Source organism: Microplitis demolitor, chromosome 7 (genome assembly GCF_026212275.2).
Source record: "Microplitis demolitor isolate Queensland-Clemson2020A chromosome 7, iyMicDemo2.1a, whole genome shotgun sequence".
NCBI classification, from domain to species: Eukaryota; Metazoa; Arthropoda; class Insecta; order Hymenoptera; family Braconidae; genus Microplitis; species Microplitis demolitor.
This window is the reverse complement of record NC_068551.1, coordinates 17,569,429-17,591,430: the sequence shown is the minus strand read 5'-3', so window position 1 is coordinate 17,591,430 and position 22,002 is coordinate 17,569,429. Positions and strand designations below refer to the sequence as shown.

The 22,002-nt window shown below is 28.7% G+C and overlaps 1 protein-coding gene across 2 annotated transcripts in view; it reads right to left on the bottom strand.

Annotated features, from left to right (window-relative positions):
- The window catches only part of LOC103574180 (lachesin), a 201,721-nt gene that overhangs the window by 152,672 nt on the left and 27,047 nt on the right, over positions 1–22,002 (bottom strand). For both annotated transcript variants that reach the window (XM_014439900.2, XM_008553579.2), the window contains one exon: positions 15,257–15,369. In XM_014439900.2, coding sequence (XP_014295386.1) covers positions 15,257–15,329 — 73 coding nt within the window. In that variant the 5' untranslated portion in view covers positions 15,330–15,369. The remainder of the gene's footprint in view (positions 1–15,256; positions 15,370–22,002) is intronic.

The window sequence follows — 22,002 nt, the reverse complement described above, 5'->3', positions numbered from 1 at the left end:
CGAGTCTCGTTGGAGTTATATAGAGTGAAATAGAAGAGATAGACGACGAAGAGAAGCAGGAGAATTTATAAAAGTTTCAGGATGTTCGGCAGGTACTGGCATCGTTCAAATTGCAATCAAAAACGATGGAACATGGGGGATAAAAAACGCATGGCGGATGGAAAACATTCTGCGGAAAACGTTACGTTATACTCGTCTACGCCGACGTACTCTCTACTACTGAGAGAGGATTGCAACGAACGTGGTGATGACAGTAACGAACGATTTATTTTCATTTTCAATTTTTTATCATTTTTTTTTATCTCATCTGTCTAACGGATTATCCCGCTGATATTTTATATATATATTGAATATTATTATTTTCACATCACGTTACCCTGTAAATGCTACCGATTTGTATATGAAATTGAAAAATTAAAAATTAACAATTATCGATTTTTTATTTTAGTATAAAAAATGAATTGATTGGTAATAAATATCTTGTATATGCACCTCAGATATCAAGCTTTTAATTTTTAATTTAAATTAAAATAGATTATAGAATTTGTACTCGCGTTAAATTAATACCTCAAGTTATTTAAATGTATGCATATAAGAAGCTGCGAAGTGTCAAAAGTATCTGAGTATTGATATGAAAGGATGGAAATATAAATTTATTATTTATAACCGTATGGTGGCTGAATAAATTAACTATTGAGTGGCTGATGGTTTGGACAATTGTCGTATTTGTAGAAGCACTTTTTAATGTTTTCTTGATGACTCTATTTTAGAAAAATTTGAATTTTATGCAAGCCAATACAGTTATGTTTTAATGTTTGTAATTTGATGTCTGGTTCATTAATATATTTATAATTGGCACGATTATCATAATTATCTTTGAAAACTTGTCACACTTTACATCAATTTACTACGCGGAAAAAATAGAAAAAAAGTCAGAGGTTGACTGCCGTAATTAGTGATGATTAAGTTGATGCTGAGTAACCTTCTACTTAAAAAAAAAAAGTAACCAGATTTTTGAGCCGCTTTTAGTTTGCTTACCGATATAAACTTTTAAGTGCAGTTATTATTGAATTATTAAAACTATATATATAACAAATGATTCTAAAGTTAGCAGACAATTAAAAATTTTCGGATTTTTTTTTTTCAAGAAATCAATGACAGAAAAAAAAATTTTAAAAAATACGCATGTAGAAAATTAAAAAATCTAAAGGTGCAATTTTTTAAAATATTTTTTTTTTATAAATGATCGTTATTAAAAAAATTAAAAAATTATTAGACATCGGCTAACTTCAGAATCATATATGACAAGTATGTAATTGAGATTTCAATTTTGATATTTTTTATCAGTTTTTAAATCAAAATTATTATAATGTTTTAAATAAGTTGTCAACTCAAAAAATCTACAGAAAAAAAATTCTGGACTGAAAATAAATATTCTTGATTCAGGAAAATTATTTTGAAAACCTGAATTGTCTCTCAAAAAGTAGAAATCTCCTCTGACCAAGACAAACTATCTTGGCTCAAGAAAATCTCCACTTGGTTCCCAAAAACTTTTGTCCCCAAAATATTTTCTTGATTCAAGAAAACTTTTTTTCTGAATATGCACTGAATTTACTAATTAAATTTTAATTCTTATTTTAAATTGTTTTGATAAGATAAGAATTTAAAGTTTGCACGTTTAAATTTTCCGAATATACTTTTGAAAAAAAAAAAAAAAAAAAAATGATGAAAAAAATATTATTCTGAATATTTAAAAAATAAATTAATTAGAATATAAAATAGTTAATGAATAAATACCAAAAGACTGAAAAGGATTTAGAAACAAAAATTTAAATGTCAACGAAACTGTAGTAAAATTTGGAATTTAAAATAGTCGTATACTGGTCACTTTGAAAATTCACGTTCATTTATATTCATTTACTCAATATAACGCGAGTATACTCAAAGAAGCGAGGCCGAGTTTCTGTATAGGTCTCGACTGTAGCCGAGGTACGTGAGAATATCAGACAAAATGAAGGCGTGAACAAGTACATAGAGAGACGACAGAGAGTGTTACATCGGTGAATAGAGACCAAGTGGGAAGGAAGCGAGGGAGAAAGTAAGCTAAAGTTAAAGCTAAAGCACCAAAGCAGACTCTCTGTCTAACCTTTGAGAGGAAAACTTTGCAATCCCTGGCGTCCAGATTAATCTAAGGTACCCAACGCGTCGACTACTTGACTCTCGAAGCTCGTGCTCGAGAGCCACCAGCAGACCCATCGCCGTTCCTATGTACGCCCAGCAGAGCCAGGGTGCCAAATTAATATTTGTTGCGCAGTTATTCAAATTAGAGGACACCCACTACCTCACTACCACCTTACCCCGCTAATACCACCGCCAGCATCACTATACAAGTCCTCCAGGCTTTTCTCCTAAATCTACTCGACCTTTACTCTATCTCTTCGATCTACAACACATTGTCTACGACCCACCACTGTCCAAGCTTTCTCATACAAATTTAACCAACTTTCAAAAGCTCTAAATCCCCGTGCTCTTTCGTCATTTACATTTTATTTAACAATTATTATTTATTTAATTAAATTATTAATTTATATGAATAAATCCCCTGTCGCAGAAAGGAAAATTTTTGCAATTAATACTATTGTATTTTATATATATAATTCATATAATTTAAAAAACGATTTTTGTCTTATAGTTTTAAATTGTTGCTCTGCAAAATTAATTTTGACATAAAAGACCTGAAATCCTCTTAAAAGATTTAATGGAAGTTTTAAAAAAATATACAGAACGAGGAAAAGTATCTTGAAGTAGACAGTGGAAATTCAAAAATTTTTTTTTTTTATATTTTCTACGATATAAACCCAAGTTACAAGCTCTGAAATTACACTTGACTTTAATGAGATTATTAATTATAATTACGAATGTAAGAAAGGAATTTCTACTTCATTATATCATTCATGTACGGAGTCAAGTGATATTGTACGATATGAAGTTGACATTAAGTAGATCAAGTACTTTTATTGTAACTATTTATATCTTTTTCAGAATGTTACGAATATTTTTTTTTTTTTTTTCAATTTTTTGCAATCGGAAAGCAGGTAAATTTTTAAAAAATAATTTGAAAAATTTCGAACCTCTGAAAAATCACTAAAAAAATATCATGAAATAAAAATCGAAGAAACGAAATTAGAGTTTATTTGATCAGCTTTAATGTTTTTTTTCTTTTCAGAATTAAACTGAGTTTACTTCATTGAAAAGTTAACAGAAAAAAGTCATGGAAGTAGAATTTTCGGTTTGCTTTTTAAATTTAAAATGGCGACCGTTTCGAAACTAATTTACTGATTGTCTTCATATTGGGATTTTAATCAACGTAATTACCCAAACCACATCATATACTCCATACATATGTATACATAATATAGTACATACATTTTCAAACTTTTGGTATTTTTAAAATCTACGACAAGTGCAATAGTTTGATTTCTATACAGGAAAAAAATATTTATTGGCAAAAAAGTTTTTTTTTTCGCCACAAGAAAATTTTTGCTTTCAATTATAGGGCAAAAAAATTTGTTGAGACAATTAAAAATTTTTTTGAGGCGAGTAAAAATTTTTGAGCCAACAAATTCTTATTTTTCTGTGCATGCGATCTACTTAAAGGGGGCTAGAGGATCAACTATAAGAGCTTTTACTTATAAATTGTTTACTTATTTCAATTATCAGCATCCAAATGAAGTTCAATTAATCAAGTATCTATAAAAAAAAATTTAACGTTTTTTGGTAAAAAAAAATTTATCAAAAATCATTTTTCAGATATCGAGTTTTTGAGACTGGGTATCTATGACATAAATAATCCAAACATGTGTTATTTAAATTCAATAAGTTTATCTCTCAGCATCAACATCCGGTATAAATTTTAATACCCAAATAAATGTTACTAGAATTTTATTTCGATAATTAAAGTATAAAGGTGGCTTTAATTTAATGATTTTAAGAACGAAAAAAAAAAATTAATAAATTTGTCGAGATGAAATTTAGTGGAATAAAAAAGTGAACAATCGTTGGCACTTAAATCAGAACATCTTTCATACAATTATGGTTTTTGTAAAGAGAAAAAGAGATAAAGGGGGAGGAAAAAGGGTGTACGGCTGGGAGATGTATAAAAGAAGAGTAACGATAGTTTACACGAGGATGGTTAGTGCGGCATTGCGGTGCGCTCTCATGCCCGAGGGCTTGAAAAACCACCAGTGGGGATAATAGCTCCAGATAGAATTGTCCTACGAACAAAAAACCAATCCATCCCTCCTGATTGTTAGATAGAGACATCCACAAAGCAAATTCCTCCAGTAATATTACAATCGTTTAAATTTTATTTATCATTCGACCGCTAATTTTTATTTCTATTGCTGCGTTATTTTATTTGCATACATCCCATTTGTTACTGATAAATCACCATAAATATATTTTTGCTGAAACGTTACATCCGTTTTTTTTTTTTTTTTTTCGTAATTTGAATTATTTATTTTCTATCTTAATTTTCATCCGTCGAATAATTTTTTTTTTTTTTAAATGAGTTTTTTGATTTTCATTTTTTCTCTAAAAATAAAAATTCAATTCACCTAATAAAATATTTTTTTATTTTTACCCAATATCGCTTACGACCTATTAAAAAAAAATAAGGTATCAATATCCTACAGTTATATTGTTACGTTTAAATCGAAAAATATCATAAAGTATATTCATCGCGATTGTTTATAGTCCTCTAAAAAACAAAAAAAAAATTGCATTTCTTTTTTTATTATTGTTGAATTATAACAGGAGTTAAAAATAATAATAAAATTAGCTATCGATTTATTAGGTCATTCAGCCAATTATTTTCAATTATTTATATTTATGTATACATATATATACTAGCTGTTATGTCGACAGGTGATTGAAATAAAAATTGAAAAAAAAGAGAGCAAAAATAAAATCAATATAACGGGATAATCAATCTGATGATCAAGTTGACGTTTGAATTATACACAGTATCAAACTGAATTAATTCAATTTTCATTCAAACGCACTCTCCATAACGGTAAAAGAGTAGTAAAAATAATGAAACAATTTTTAAAAAACTAGATAATAAAAAAAAATAGATAACAGGATACGGAAAAAAGTGGTCTACCAATTAAATGAATATGTTTTATATATCTATGAATGTATGCATATAGACAGTAGCAGCTCTGGTTGCGTCATATTACAAGACTCGACCCAGTTCGAGAATAATAACGCTTTTCAACCCAAGACCCGAGACTACCCACTCGTAATTATCCCAAGCAATTTGTCCTTTCTATTGCATTTCCGCAACGCGCTTTACCAAGGAATGCACCACGATGACGAATGCTATAAAATCTCTTCCTCAATCTACGACACAATACCTATCTACTGTCTACCATGAACCATTACATCATTTTCTTGCAATCAAATACTTAAAATTTTTTATATTTATTAAAACAATACATTTTTTTTTTAAATTACGTCCTGAGTGTTTCTGCTATTCATTATTTTTAACAATGTATAATTAACGGTTCTGTTTGAGTGGTAATTGTGATGGTAATTCAAGGACAATTGTTGGAAATTAATTTCAATAATTTATTACTACCATCGAGAAATAAAATCAATCAATCAACTGTAACATCGTATTATTTAAATTAATGGTCACCATTAACGTTAAAATTTATTATTGCTACTACGCAGAGCAGGAACATAAATAATGCTGAGTATTTATTTTGTTGACTGAAGAATTTAATTTGGATAATTTTTTAAATTAATGAGATATTTTATAAAAAAAAAAAATCCCTTATTAAAAGACAATTGATATTTATTTATACAATTCTACACTGTAAAAAATTTTGACTCTGCGGTGTAGAGGAAATGATTTGGTGTTAAAATTTTCAGCACTGCCGGTGTGAAAATTACACGACGCACGGTGTTAAATTTCGGATCATGTGAATTAGAACGTTCATACCACTAATGGTGTAAGTGTATAATTCGTTTATTCAAGACTCTCGATTACGTCGATACTAGGTATTTAATTTTTATTTTTAAAAAATCAATATTAATAATAATAATAATGATATACTACTGCTGAAACCTCTATATTATATGATAAATATTAATTACAGATTATATTATCGGAGAATATTTGAGCTGTTAATACCGAACGGTGTGACAAAAATACCCATACCGCGTTAAAAGTACACAGCTTGATATTTCACACCAAGAAAATTTTACACCCAGCAGACTGTGTTAAGTCCTCTGGTACCATTTTCACACCGGAAATTTTTTACAGGGTAAATGAACAAAGAAACGATATTTTTCAATTAAAATATGATCTTTCTGTACTTAAAGTCAATTTCATAGTATGTAGTCGAAATTAACACACTGTGGAACGTGTTTTAAGTGATTACCCGTGTAGAAAATATTGTTGAAAAAAGGTTCAAAAAGTGTTGACTATTCAAAACTAATTCAAAACGTAACACACCGACGAACTTTTTTTAAACTTTTGAAAATTTAAGAAAAAAATAAATAAATATCCTGATTTTATTTAAACATGCTAAAACTGAAAATATTCAGAAATAATTCAAAATCAGTTTTTTTCAATGCGTATTTCGCACTGAAAAAATTATGAAACCTAACACTTTGGGTAGAGCATCGAAAAAAGTTTACAAATGAGTCAAAAACGATAATTTGTAGTATTGTCCATTGTTTTTTTTTTAAATTTAGTCAACACTTTTTGAACCTTTTTTCAATAATTTCTTTTTCTCCCCTCCGGGCGAAAAGCGTCAACTTTTTTCCCGCTGTGCGAAACGAAGTTGACGCTTTCCACCTCCGTCGAGGAGAAAAATAGTATTGACACCTTGGGCAGTAAACAAGAAAGCCTCAGATCACATGTTTGTTGACCTCGGCTTCGCCTCGGCCAACAATTATATGAGATCTGAGACATTTCTTACTTTCCTGCCCGAGGGGTAAAATATACTATTTTACACGAGTACAAAAAAACTAGTTTTGCTTATAGCCTTAAACATGGAACACATTTAATGTATATTAAAATAATTCACTTATAACCCACTTAGTTCTAGAGTGAAAATCTTTTATCAAAAATATTCTTATTATAATTATTTTTTTCACTTAGTGTTATATATACGACAAAAAAAATACTTTTAGCAAAAGAAAAATCGGAAAAATTAAAACAATATCTCCAGCAAAAAATTAATTTGACGCTAAGTAGTAGAGGTCGTTGCTCTTAATTGATATTAATAGTTTGAATAAACAAAAAAAATTATGGAGTTGAATAGAGTTATAAAATAAAATTAAACAATAAAAAAAAAAAAAAAGAATGATAAAAGTGCGTGAGAGAAAATATTTGAAGCGTTAGGGTTGAGTCATAAATTATGTCGTCATAAATCAAAAAACCGGTTGATAGATTTTTCAAAACGCACAATTAAGACTTTGTAACGAAAAAAATAAAAAAAAAAATGAAAATTGAAAAGCGAGGAAAATAATAAAAGAATACCTGAGGCAGTAGGAAAAAAATTCGATGCATTAAACTGTGGAACATCTAAACTGAAATAAAGTTTTGGAAACCTGCAGAAAGCAGCGTTCTACAGATAATCAAACTAATGTTCTAGAGCTCATACAAAGTAAAATCTCGTTATATAATAACAAAACCCTCACATTTATTAATCCAAATTCTAGCCTGACCTTAATCCCATTATTACATACCACAGTGAGTTATTAACATTAATTATATATTTTAATAGTTCGAGTTAATTATTAACATCATTGTTGGGGTGCATAATTGAAATTAAAAATCCAAATTATTAATAAAAATTAATTATGCAATTTAAGGACTCGCGTTAATAGTTAAAAATGATCATTAGCATGAAATATTATAATTAAGAGTAGAAATTAATCGTTAAAATCAATAAATTAATTAAAATTAAAATTTTTAAAAACTTTTTCACAAATGGAATTAGTTATTAAAGCTCTTAGCCAGAGTTAAAAATTTTAATTAATTATAAAAAGTATAATTAAAATAAATATTTACTTTTGAAATTTAAAACCGATAAATTATTTTTTATAAAATTTTTAATTTTAATTAGTAAAAAAAAATTTATTATTATTTTTTTTTAACCCCTAAAATTTATATCATTTTTATTATTATAATATTTATCTATTGACAATAAATAAATAAATAAATTCCGACGGAATATTTTAATCCGTTGAAATGGTTGCTACAGCTTGCGGTAATAGCTACATCTGCATGTGACATATGTCACACCCCTTAAAATCGGAAAATCGTCTGAGATATATGAAGTGAACGAACGGCGAGAGTTATGACAACTTTTCAATACTCCTTCCAGTTTCCAACCCTCTTTCTTCTCTTTTACCCTAAAAAAAGCTGCAAAAAATTCGTGCTTGCAGATATATCCGTATAACGTAATATCCATACTTGGGCTTTGTACCCGCGGGTATTTATCCATCGAAGAAGAAAAAGGATATATAATAATAATAATAATAATAAAAGGATGCATAGAACAAAACGCAAGAGCATTGACGCGTACAACGCTGCGTGGATTTTATAATACCTCGAGCCTGGAGGGTAGAAGGGAAAAGCGACCGTCGAATAGTTTACGAAACGCTGGAAATACTTAACTTCTGACTACGGGTAGAGTTATAAGGCGATGATATTGCCTTCTATATACCTCTCTTCAAGATTTTACTTCCTACAAATTCAAGGGTTCTTAGTCGTGTTTGTATGCTTTCTCGAGTGTACACACTTACACATACTCAAATGTATTATTTCCAACCATCCAACATCACTTGGTGATTCATTTACATCGTAGTCACATATACACATTATTGTTCTTCAAATAAAAAATAAAAATAATCAGGCAATTCAAGTGAACATACGACTACAGGCGAGATGCATGTGCGCGCATTAAATCTCTATACTCGATTGTTTTAAAATATTTCCAAAGGATTCTCCTAATTACTTCATAATTACCTATATCACTGCACACATAAGTTTGACATAATTCACATACTGTACTTATGAAAGTACTAATTTATCAGTCTGTCATATTAAATGAAAAAAAAAAAAAAAAAAAAAAAAAAAATCACGTACTAGGGATTACAGTATAATTTTTATTTATTTTAGTTAATTTATTTTTTATTTATTTTGTTGGTAGGGTGTAATATTCTGAAAACGTTTATCTTTATGTGAAAATGAACGTTGAGGTCAAAAGAAAAAGGTCGACAGGGCAAACGATATTTCATTATTTTGTAGGAAAGCCGATCGTGGGCAGTAAACGAGAGTACAGGGAATGAGGGTGGACCGAGTAACGTTTGGCGTTAACGCAATATAACCTAGGGTATAGAATATAGTTGTATAGCATAGTAGGTATATAGAAGAGTATGTATGAGAAGTAAAGAGAAGAGAAGCTACTGAGTTCACGCGCGTGCAACCAGACGGCACGCTATAAATCAATCCCTTCTGCTCGTACTTCATACTCTGGGATACACGAATAAAATGCAATTACGTTGAATATACTGTGTGATATATTTATATATAAGGAAAAAGATGGTGGTAGCTAGATACAGATAATGCTAAACAAAAAGACAATTATTCGTGTTTCACGGTAATCCACTAACTCATCGTCTTATTTAATTAAATATTTGACTTTACTTAATTAATTGTCAAAGCTGATGAAAAAAAAATTAAACTTTATATTTTATTATAGAATTTATTTAATGAGGTGCATTTTTATTAAATTGTTTAAATATTTAAAGTTACCCGAACTTTTGGTTTGTTTAAAGTGACAATATTTGGAAACTCGATTGGTCAAAATTTCAAACTTTTTATGTTTAAATACTCAAGCTCTTTTATTTTTCTTTTTATTCTTTATACACTTATAATGAGTTGTTGGACAAAAAGTTTTGCACTCGTTAACGACCTCGGGGATTGATCGGCGGTCAAAAAAAATATTAAAAACTCTGAAGAATTTGAAAAGAATGAGAGCTATAAACATGTTTGGTATATAATTTTAACTGAGAAATGAAGAAATAACTTTTTATAAGAAACGTAGGATCAAAAATTTTAATGTCAGCATTTTCGAGGCATGACTCCTAGAAAATAAATAAAAATGAAACAAAGAACGGCAAAAAATTCTCAAATACTTTATTTGCGGACGATTTATATCAGAAATGAAAAAAGAGAAAAATCAAACGATAGAATGGCGGTAAATCCAAATTTATTCAGAACCATAAAGTAAATTCGACTTTTCGTCTTATCGATGGTTAAAAAAACAGCTGTCGTTATGAAAAAGCACAAATTAAATTTAAATTTTTCGAATAATGTAGAATTTAAATAAGCTGTCGATTTTCAAATTTTAATATGAGTAATGATCCGTATTTTGTTTTATATTCTCATTTGTAAAATACATTTGGCATGAAGTGCAAAAGTGAAAAAAAAATTCTTACTATCAAAATTGGGCAGCCGAAATACTTTAAGTCACTTCATTATAAACGGAATTATAAAAATTCTTTGTTCATTTATTAATAAAAATTATATTTACTTTATAATTTATTTAAATAATATATGTGTATATATATGAATACTATAGGTCAACCAATATCCGTAGCAAAATGGGTAAGATATAAGTTTACCACATCTAGGGCCTGAGTTCGAGCCCACCTACTGACCAGCGGTCACTGATATTTGCGGTTTCCTGCAGTTGCTACTCTACAGTACATATGAGCGATAATTCAAATGTATAATGAACACTTGATTATCAACAGTATAGTTTGAAAAAAAATTAATAATTACATAATTTACTCGAATTTAAATTAAGTAATCAGATATATTATTGTAAATTGTTAAATTAATAATTACAATTAGTAATTACTAATTAAAAATTCAAAAAATTATCCAAACGTTTTAATTAATTAAAAAATATGACTGCTGTTGTTATTAAGAGATTTTAATCTCATTAAAAATATAAGTACGTCAGAATAATATAATATGTAATATCACGTTACTTTTATTTTAAATGAAAAAAATATAATCCTAAAATAGTTACCCTATACTGATGTCTGAACATTAAAAATTAAATAAATCTACACAGAAAAAAAATGATTTCTTGCCACAAGAAATTTTTTCTCCCTTCAAGAAAATTTTCGTTTTAAATTCAAAACAAAAAAAATTTTCTTAGGTCGAGAAAATTTTTTTTCTGTGTAAATAACACGATGTTAAAATTTGAGAGTGAATTCGAAGTGATTACGGATTTTATTTAAATCTGGATTCACTTGAAGTTCCGGAATTCGGGAGTTTCAGAAAAAATCACTTGCATATTGAATAAATAGAGAGTTTGTTTTTTCAGCTGAGTGATTTCGGAGTGATCTGAACTTTATTTCAATTTGCATTTACTCCGATTCCGAATTTTAATATTAAAATAAACATCCCTTCGCAAAGAATTTCCCTCCAAAAAGGATTAAATAAAAAAAAAAGTCCGCTCCGTATTCACTCCGGATTTAATCCACATTCACTCCGCAAATTTTTCACAGTGTATATGAAAGTAAGTTTGTAAAATTTGTTGTTGTTGGTGTTGCCTTTTTTTAATTATTTATTATTTGAAATAATTTAAAATAAATGAGAATGAGTAAGTGATAAAAGTTATGAAAAATGTGATAAAATTTGCGTGCCTTTTCTACTTTAATAAAACATAATATTTATTGTAATCAAGATACATATATCTTTTTTCGCGGTAAAACTTTCTCATTATTATGTGAAATGAGGTTTAGGTAAGTTGTGTTGTATCGGGTAGAGTGAGTGTGCCAGGAGAAAAGGTTGTTGTGTGTTGCAAGAAGAGATGGAAAAGGGAAAGGAAAAGGAAAATAAGGAGCAGGAGCAGGAGCAAGAGTAAGAGTAGAAGGAGTAGGAAGAGGAAAAGGAGAAGAAAGAAGAGGAAGGATGGCTAGAAGAGAATGGAGAGAAGAAAAGAGCTCGAGTTTGTGGAGTAACGGGCACTAATGTACATTTAATGTCTTAACTTTGAATACAGCCCAACCTGCCTGAGAGATAAGATCTTAAATATGTTTTTGCATTTACGCCAGCGAATGCACCCTCTACTCTGACGGATAAAAAATATATGATGAGCGAAAAAAAAAAAAAATGCGAGCGAGAGAGAGAGGAAAAGGAAGACTTTGTGTGTAGCACAATATCATGAGAGAACTTTGTGAACTTGAATCATATCAGTCATGTTTTTTTTAATTTAAACGTTAAACTTCTAAAAGATTTTTAAAATAATTTTTTGCTGTAAGCTCATAAGTAACTTCTTGTTGTAATAATAAATTAACATATTATCAGAGATTATGCACCCACACTAAGCTGATTATCTTTTTAATAATTTACTAATCTTTGAATATTTAACAAAATAAAAAAAAAAAAGAAACTTTTAGATTAACAATTTTACCAAAAGTGTAAACTTAATAAATTTAATATATTTTAGCTACACTATAAAAAAAGCAGTGTTAAAAATGGACTCAACGCGGTGTTATAATGGAATAACGCTGGTGTAGGTGGTGTAATTTGGTAATGCTAAAATACCGGTGTTAAATTTTTGTAAAGGTGGAGCAATACCGTTGTAAAAGCGGGTCAAACTACGTCCGTTCAAAGTATTAATTTTGGAAAGCTTATAAATCACAACAAATGTCACTTTTTTATGAAAACTAACAAAAAATATCATTTATTATAAAGTATGAAGTACGAAAATAAAATATTAAATTCATTGAACTATTAGATACGGTATTAGAGATTAGTCAATTTTTGGTCAATAACCAATTGTACACTGAGAGAAAATTATGGTAACAACTACAATATATTATGGGAATGGTTCCCATAACGCATGGTAATCGGTTTTTTTGAAATGTCGATTATAGGAACGATATCTTTATATATTATATGAGAACTGTTACCATGATGATGAGAATTGTTTCCATACTTATGGGAACTTTTCCCGGAAAGTATGGGCCTATATCCCATAATCCCAAGTAATCATTACCATAACGGTATGGGATATTTCATAAATGTACTAGTTAACGATTACCATAAATTTCTCTCCATGTATATTATATTATTCTTAAATTTATAAACATCTAATAATTTTTATGATCTTTCTTAAAAAAAAATTGCACGTATAGAAATTAGAAAAAAAAATATATTCCACATGAAAAAATATGAAAATTTAATGAATATTATCAGGAGGGAATTTCAACTTTGCTATGTACTCATTTATGTTACCCATAGTTTATTTAAAATTTACACAATTTTACGTTCACCATTTTAATTATAAATAATTTAATTAATTAATTAATAAAAACACTGTTTGACTGTAGTAGTCGAGTAATTAAAAATATTCACAGAATTAAATATTTTCAATACCGAAAAATATTTTAATACTGGGAAATATTTTTAATACCAGTAAAGAATATTTACAGCGGTGGCGTTATTTTAGCACCACTATTGGTGTTGAAATTTAACACCAAAAATTTTAACACCTATGCCGCCTAAACTTACCCCGGTAATATAAAATATTTGCATTATAAAATTATTAAAGATGAAATATAACCTAATAATTGTCAATTTGATTTTATTTTGTAAAGTAGTAAAATAAAAAATTAATTAATAAATCTAATTAAATTTCAATGGAAATATAAATTGATTAAAACGTTGTATAAAATGATGTATGTTATTGTTATCAAATTAAATTTGATTGCCCTTTTATTCAAGTTTTGTAAATGGAAAATAAAATATTGCAATGAATAATTCTATATAAGAATTAAAAACAAAATTTCAGTATTCAACTGTTTGATTAATTTGAAGTATTAAAAAATAAAATAAATAAATATTTAAAACAGTAATCGATTGATTTTCATTGTTATTAAAATAAATATTAAATATTAAAAGAGTAATTATTTGTGAAATATCCTAACCGATAAAATAATGACCATTGAATTTTTAATAAATCCGTGGCCCAATTAATATATTCTATAACTTTAACTATTGTTTAAAATTATACAAGCGTAAATCCGGCTTTAATTTAAATTCATTTGCTATGTTGAAAAAAAAGTAATTTAAAAAAAATATAAAAGTGGAATAACTCAATTTTTAACTAACTTGCTTCTGTATATATATATTTATCACATACGACGGAACGACAGGCGTTGATTGGTTAGTTCATAGCTGACGTCGACAAATTCAATATTGCGCACCAACGATTAATATGTATTTAAATTAAAGCTTCAAAAGCTCTGAGTATGTGAAATTGTACACCTGCCATCCACGACGTTCGCTCTCACGCTTATAACTTATATATAAATATTATTTACACGAGATACTAAATATCGATATCAAACATCACGAAAAAAAATAAAATAGAAATTTTATTTAAAAAAAAAAAAAATGTTTTTTTTTTTTTTTTTTTTTTTTTTTTTTTTTTTTTTCATGTGGATGATAGTATCGTCTAATGGATTGAGAAATGTTATACTCATATGACTTTTCTCGAGTCGCAAAACCGTTTGAAGAAGTTCTTTAGCCCGTAATAGCAGTACCAAGCAACCCACTCGTACGGGTGAGAAGCTTTTGCTGCAGTTGACACCTGTGATAGCATGTCACTGAGAACTGCCGCTACTGCTGCTACCGCTCTGTGATTTTCATACTATAATCTTTAGATGGAGGTAAGATTTTGCTTTCCTCCCCACTCAGACGACACTATATCCTACTCAACTTGACATTTTATCATATGCATTCCGATGTGAAAGATAAATATTTTATATATGTATTATTCTTCTTGAATATCTTTCAATGTTAATACATTAGTTTTTTATTTTACCCGATGAAAATATATATTGCAAATTTCTTTTATTGATCGAAACTATATTCACTAATAATAATAATTTACTTGTCGAATAAAAGATTGAATTCAAAAATTCAGTTATGAAAATTATAAAAAATTCAATATGTAAAATTTTAATGACTAGCGACTGCTCCCAAGTCAGTAAAATATTTTTTCCAATAAATACTTTATTTTTGCAGCTATGATGGAAGTAATAGCATAAATATTTCCATTTTTTATTAAATTATGTATTTAGCGGTTCGAACCCGGGGTTTGGTCTTTTTTTATTATTTTAAAAAATTGAATTTAAAAAAACTTACCTTGACACATCATTGTGATAACATGAAGTATACTGATGCTGAGGTATCGATTTCTTCTCGGTCGATCTGCCATTTTTGCTGTTGTCCGAGTCGTTCTGGTGACCCTAGGATTCCTAAAAAAAACAAAAACGAAAAAATTGATTAATTTATACCGAATTTAATTATTTAAATAACTAACGTATCATTATCAATATATTTTCGCATCATTATTTAATATTATTACACCTAGTAATCAATTTTTCATTAATGCTCTTATAGAAAACTGAAATTTTCAACTCCGACAATAGTTATTATTAAGGTACAATCGTTAATTAAAATGTGTAGTCAAAAAAAAATTTCCATAAAGAAAAAAATACTCGAATTAAAAAAAGGTCAGATATGAGATAAAATTAATTATTTAAAAAAAAAATTTACTAATGAAAAATTAATAAAATTTCACCAACCCGAATCTCTTATAAATTTTAATGTAGATTATAGATCTATAATTTCATAACAGACTCATCAGAGCTTTAATAGTTGATATTTCAATAAACTATACAAAATTTTTATTTCATTATTTATGATCGATTTCTTTTATTTAAAAAAATTACCAGACTAAAAACTTTCGAGTGCACCCACTTGGGAACAGTCAGGTTACCCAATGAGGACTCTACATTGGGATATAATGCAGAAACGTACTTGGGCCCCGAACGGGCAATTCTTATACACCCTCAGTTTAATAAGACCTACATAATCTGGAATGAATGATCCCTATTAAAAAAAAAAAAAATATACTGCGAAAAAAGAATAAGAAAATTTCAGTTAGATCCGAAATGTGATCGAATGTATTGACAGCATACTTAGAGACAGTATGCGTGATTTTGATTGATGAAAAAACCCCGGTGACTGCTGGGCTTGAACCTGCGTTCTTTCGAATCAAATTCTTTGATGCTATACCCTGCGCTGACCAACATTTGTTATCGCGTAATTGTAAATAGTATATTTATCATGTTATGACACCAAAACATAACTTTTGAAGAAGATGTAACTTATATTTTATCAATAAATGAAATCTGCCCTCCAGAGCCATTTATTTTTATAAAATTAATGATTTAAAAATATTGTTCAACATTAATGTTTTTGTAAACTGCCTTTTGACTGAAGCTTCAAGCATGAAACTCAAATAAATAGAATTGAATTTTATTGAATAAAATAACATCATAAGACTCTTAACCAATCAGGATCGGAATGAAAGTCAAAGGGCTACTTGATAAATTCGAGATTCCATTAAATCCGAGATTTATCCGTAACAATGTATATCTATGAATTATATATAGTAACAATGATAAATTAATCTCGGGTTTAACTAAATCTCAGATTAAAAAATTGGCGATGTAACAATGCAACCAAGCCAGCAGTTAACTTTAAGCGTAACTTTATATAAATGGATAAAATTTAAATACAGTAAAAAAAAAAAATATTTTTTAATTAATAAACAAAGCGAAAGTCAGTTTATGTGTAGTAAAATACAATGAATATTATTAATTATGGATTACAATTATTTACGAAGGAATGGATAGTAAATAATAATTTTGAAATCTAATTATCTTGGTTTATGTAACTACTATAGTACGGTAGAATAGGATAATACCTGTTAGAGCAATATTAATCAGATTTACTGAACTGTAACTGGTAAATGTATTCATATTACTTGGTGAATAAATATTTATATATACTCGTATACATATATCTAAAGATAAATAGCTAAATATACATACGCGAAAGTGTTGGCATATTTAATTAAAAAAAAAAAAAATTTTTTGGTATATTTTGTATTAAGCATCAACATATATATACAAATATCAAATAATTATTTTAGTTTTAATTTTTGAGACATCACTGTAAAAAAAATACGGTGCGAATTCACTCGATCTCTATGTTAAGGCTATCAGTGTAAAGTTTAATCGCGAAAACGGATTTAAAATTTTTACCAGTTAAGCAGTGTTAAAAAAAAATATTTTTATTTTTCAAGGATCAAGTCAAATGTTATTTCAATACAAAAAAATTTTATTTTATTGTTTGAAAAATTCATGATATGACAAATTTATCAATTTATGAAGAAATCAAAGAATATTTTCCACAATTACATTTTAATATTATTGTATTTTTAAATATGGGAAACAAATTTTTATGATTAATCTTGTTATTATTCTGTTTTGTAAGTTTTGAACAGTTATACTTACACCCTCATACTTCGATCGAAATTAATTTACTACACATATACACCGTTTTAACACCGATTGGACAACACCGCTAAGTATCCCTACTACGTCGGTGTAGGTTCTCTTTAACACTGTATTTTTTACAATCTAGTATCACACTGTACAAAAATCAGGAGTGAATTTTACAGTCGAGTCGCGTTATAAGTCCCCTTGGTGTGTCTCTCATATTAACGCAAGTTTGGTTAAAAGAAAAAGATACAAGCCGGACTTATAACGCGACTTGACTGTACTTCAAAAAGAATTAAATAAATACGCAGTCAGTCACTCCACATTCACTCCAGATTTAATTCGCGTCCATTCCGCAAATTTTTTACAGTGCATTGAATTTTTAATGATAACAAAAAACACAATCTTATATATATCAACTTTGACAATGTTTGTATGATAAATATTATTACTTCTAACCATTTTTTACCACGATTGCAAATTTAAACAAGGCACTGAATTTTAAAAATTGATCACTTTCATTTCAAAGTATAATATCGTGCTCGAGCACTTTTGTCAATTCTACTGTTTTTTTTTATCTGTATACATGCATTTATAAAATTTTCCATACCGATTTATGCAAGAGATTTTTTTTTACCCTCATGTATTTTTAACTTTTTTTATAAATAATACGATAACACCAAAAATGAATAGAATATTTTTTTCTAAATTAAACTACTAAAATAACTTATGAATAAAGATAAAAAAAAAATAGTAAAATTAAATAATAAATCATAACCAAGCGTAGTAGATTTATGTCAATTTAAATTTATATTTATCGTCATTACGATATAAATTTATCTCAAGATAATTTATAAACCGCATTCCGGGGTCGAAAATATATTCAATTTGTGTTTTAATGCTAAAAAGACCATCAGTTAAAATAAAAATAGTAAATTTTATTTTTTTTGCTATAAATTGAATCAGATAAAAAATTCAAAAAATTATTACAGTAGGACCTTATTATAAAACTACGCGTTATAAGACTCTTCCCCTCAATTTGTTAAAACTCGCTTGGAACACTTCCCCTTGTACCTGAATTGTAAGAATTTTTTCCCCTACAGTTCCGAGCTAGTCTTATAACAAGGTCCTACTGTAGTTATATTCATAAAACATATTTTTTAATTTACTTCATCAATTCTTTATAAAATTGAATGATGACATCTAAAAAAGTCAATGTATTCATCAATATCGATAAAAATTATATTTTTGAATTAAAGAAGTACAAAATTATAATTATTTTTTTCAAAAATGCATCACATCCGAATTTTTTTAATACAAAAAAAATGGAATTGAAATGTGAGAACGTTGGCCCGGAAATTGCCGCTATCCATAATATTCATGGACAATGATTAAATCGGCTTAATAATAAATTGTTGAACTTTATTTAAAAAAAAAATAAACAGAATAATAAATAAATAAAGTAATAATAATAGGGTCAAAAAATGATAAATCACAATTAAGCTCTGCAAATTCATCAATCAGTTTAAACCCGTATTAATTATCATTCATATTAAATTATCTCCACCAATAGTTTTCATATGTCACCGTTTCACTGTCATACTAAAATAACAATCGATTATAATCACCAGCGTTTTTATAAATTTTAATATCAAAATTTTTAATTTAAATAATTATTTTCATAACACGGCTATTCGGATGAGCGCCAAATCCTATCAACGTGTTCATAAATATATAATACCCATACCCATACCCTTATACATTCATATATATATATATATATATATATATATATATATATACACAGATATAAAATCCGCAGTTTGGTCTGCGTATCGCGACTCGCGGCCGGACGGAAACCAATTAATAAGCAGCGACCGGTGAAAACTTTCAGATCATCCTATTCACCATCTACCCAATCTCCAGTCCGGCACCTAGTGGAACATTTCATTGCAGCGTTAGCCGCTAAACTTTTTAAATGAAATGAGTATAGTTGGTTTCAGTGGATCCGCGTAACTATCAACTCGTTTCACGACTCGTTACGTGCTTAATAACAATTATGTCGTGAGCATCTACATTCCGGTACAACTACTACACTTTCAGACTCCCCATCGTTATACTCTGCCCTGCCGTACAATACGTTTACTTGTACTACTTTACTTGTAATCGTACACCATCAACAGAATAGTATGTCCACAGTAGTTACCGAGTCCGTAGCCCACACAGCGAATTAACGCCAGCGAATTTAATGTTTAAATATATATGTATATTTGTATATATACATCAACATCAATCGACACACAAACATTTACATGCATAGACATACATCCCTTTTGTTTCCCCTCTACCGATAGCCAATCTCGCGAGTGTCGTTCACGTTTGCGTACCAACCACTTTGTTTTTCCGAGTACGCTCGTTAATAGCCTCGGATTGTTTAATCCAATTGGACAAATTGCTCGCCACGCGGCGGCAAACGTTTTACCAAAATAGTCACGGTGGTGATAGAGGTGGTAGTGGTGATGCCAGGGGATACGACAACTCACTACTATATGCTACTTTGATATATATGTATATGGGACACAAAAGAGTACCCGACACATTGCCCTGAAAACTCTCGTGTCCAGTACTCTGCTCTACTCGCGTGACGGTTTTTCTATAGTTCGAAAACAAAAATAAAAAATATTCGAGCATCAGTGCGAGCAAAGAGTTAAAGAGAAAGAGTTTAAAAAAGTATAAAAAAATAGAGATAACTGAACAAAACTGGTGAACGAAATGACTTTTAACGTATAGTGTCGGGTACAGATTTACGAGGCGATTTACAAATTGGCGGTTATTGTACCACTCGGAAATCAAACTGTCCTCTAAATCAAAACGTCCGGCGGCGTTCATTAAACGTCAGCTATCGTAGTAACCTCTACTAATACAACTGATGTTGCTATCGGCTTCTATCTATATACCTATATATTTAACGATGTCGTATGTCATTTGTATACAGCAACAATAATAATAAAAGTAACAACAACAATAACAACAACAACAACAACAACAACAACAGCTACAACGGTCAGTCTAAACATGGTTTAGTTGATGCATACAGACGACACTCGTGGCAACTCGACGCCATCGTAATTCCATCATCAGCTTTCACTCGTCTATCCTTCTGCTAACTATTATATCTACGAGACTCAATTAGTTTAGAATACACTATTACACTAATAATTGTTTATTGTTTGTGCTATTGATCTTGATCTTTATTACATATTGCTGCCAATTATTTCGTCATTTTATTAGTTACTCTCTATTTCATTTAATTATTTTATGCCAACAAATTTATTTATGCATTTTATTTTTTTAACCCACCCAATTATGATTTAGTTTAATAAATAATTTACGCAGTGTGAAAAATCGGGAGTGATTGTGGATTTTAATTAGATCTGAATTCACTTGGACACTCGGAGTTACGAAGTTTAAAAAAAATCACTCTGCAGTGTTAAAAATTTCGGTGTAAAAATGGACCCGGAGAACTTTACACAGCCGTGTAGTGTGAAATAATGATGTAAAATTCTCTCAAAAAATAGGGGCAAAATGGGTCCCTGAACTTTTAGGGGCCCATTTCACCCCCAAATCATTCGAAGCACTCAAAATTTTAGGGCCCCCCCTTTTTCCCCTACTTTTAATATTTTTATAATTATTTCTCCTACACGCATAGTTATCATAAATTACACCTTACATGCTTGGCGATGTAACAATTTTTAATTAACACCGTCTAATTTAATACGATATTTGGTGTAATTTTTACATCGTCATTTACACTAGACCGGGTCCAAGAAATTTTTCACAGTGTGTATACGGAGTAAAAAGAGAATTTTTTCTGATAAGTAATTTCGGAGGGATTCGGATTTCATTTAAATCCGAATCCACTCTGAATCAGTGTCTTAATATAAAAATAATCTCTCTTAGAAGTTATTTTCACTACGAACTGGAGTTTTAATATTAAAATAAACTCCCTTTCGGAGTGAATTTTACTTCGAAGGGAACTAAATAAATAAACAGTCATCCGCTTCGCATTAACTCCGACTTTGATCCGCGTTCACTCCATAAATTTTTTATTGTGCAGTTACATTATGAAAAGTTAAATGAAAAACGCGCATAAATTGAAAAATAAATAATTAGTTTATTTAAATAAGATAAAAAAATAATGATTATATTGTGATAAAAAAATGTGATTCTTCCATTTTGTCCTATTTTACTATAAAATATTATTAAAATGAATATGAATAGATATTGATGATAAAATGGGATCAAATAAATGATGGTTTCGGAGATGTGACACTTGAAATCGACACATATTTTAATATATATAGATTTTAGTGTTGAATATTAATAAACTATAATTTATTTAAAAAATCAATGAGTCTAATTGAAATTGAAATTTAGCTCGATAATTGAGTAAGAATTTTTTTTTAATTGCTATTTTTTTTGTGGTTTAAAAAAATGAAAAGAATGTCGGGCAAAATTGTAACACTTTAATAAACTGAA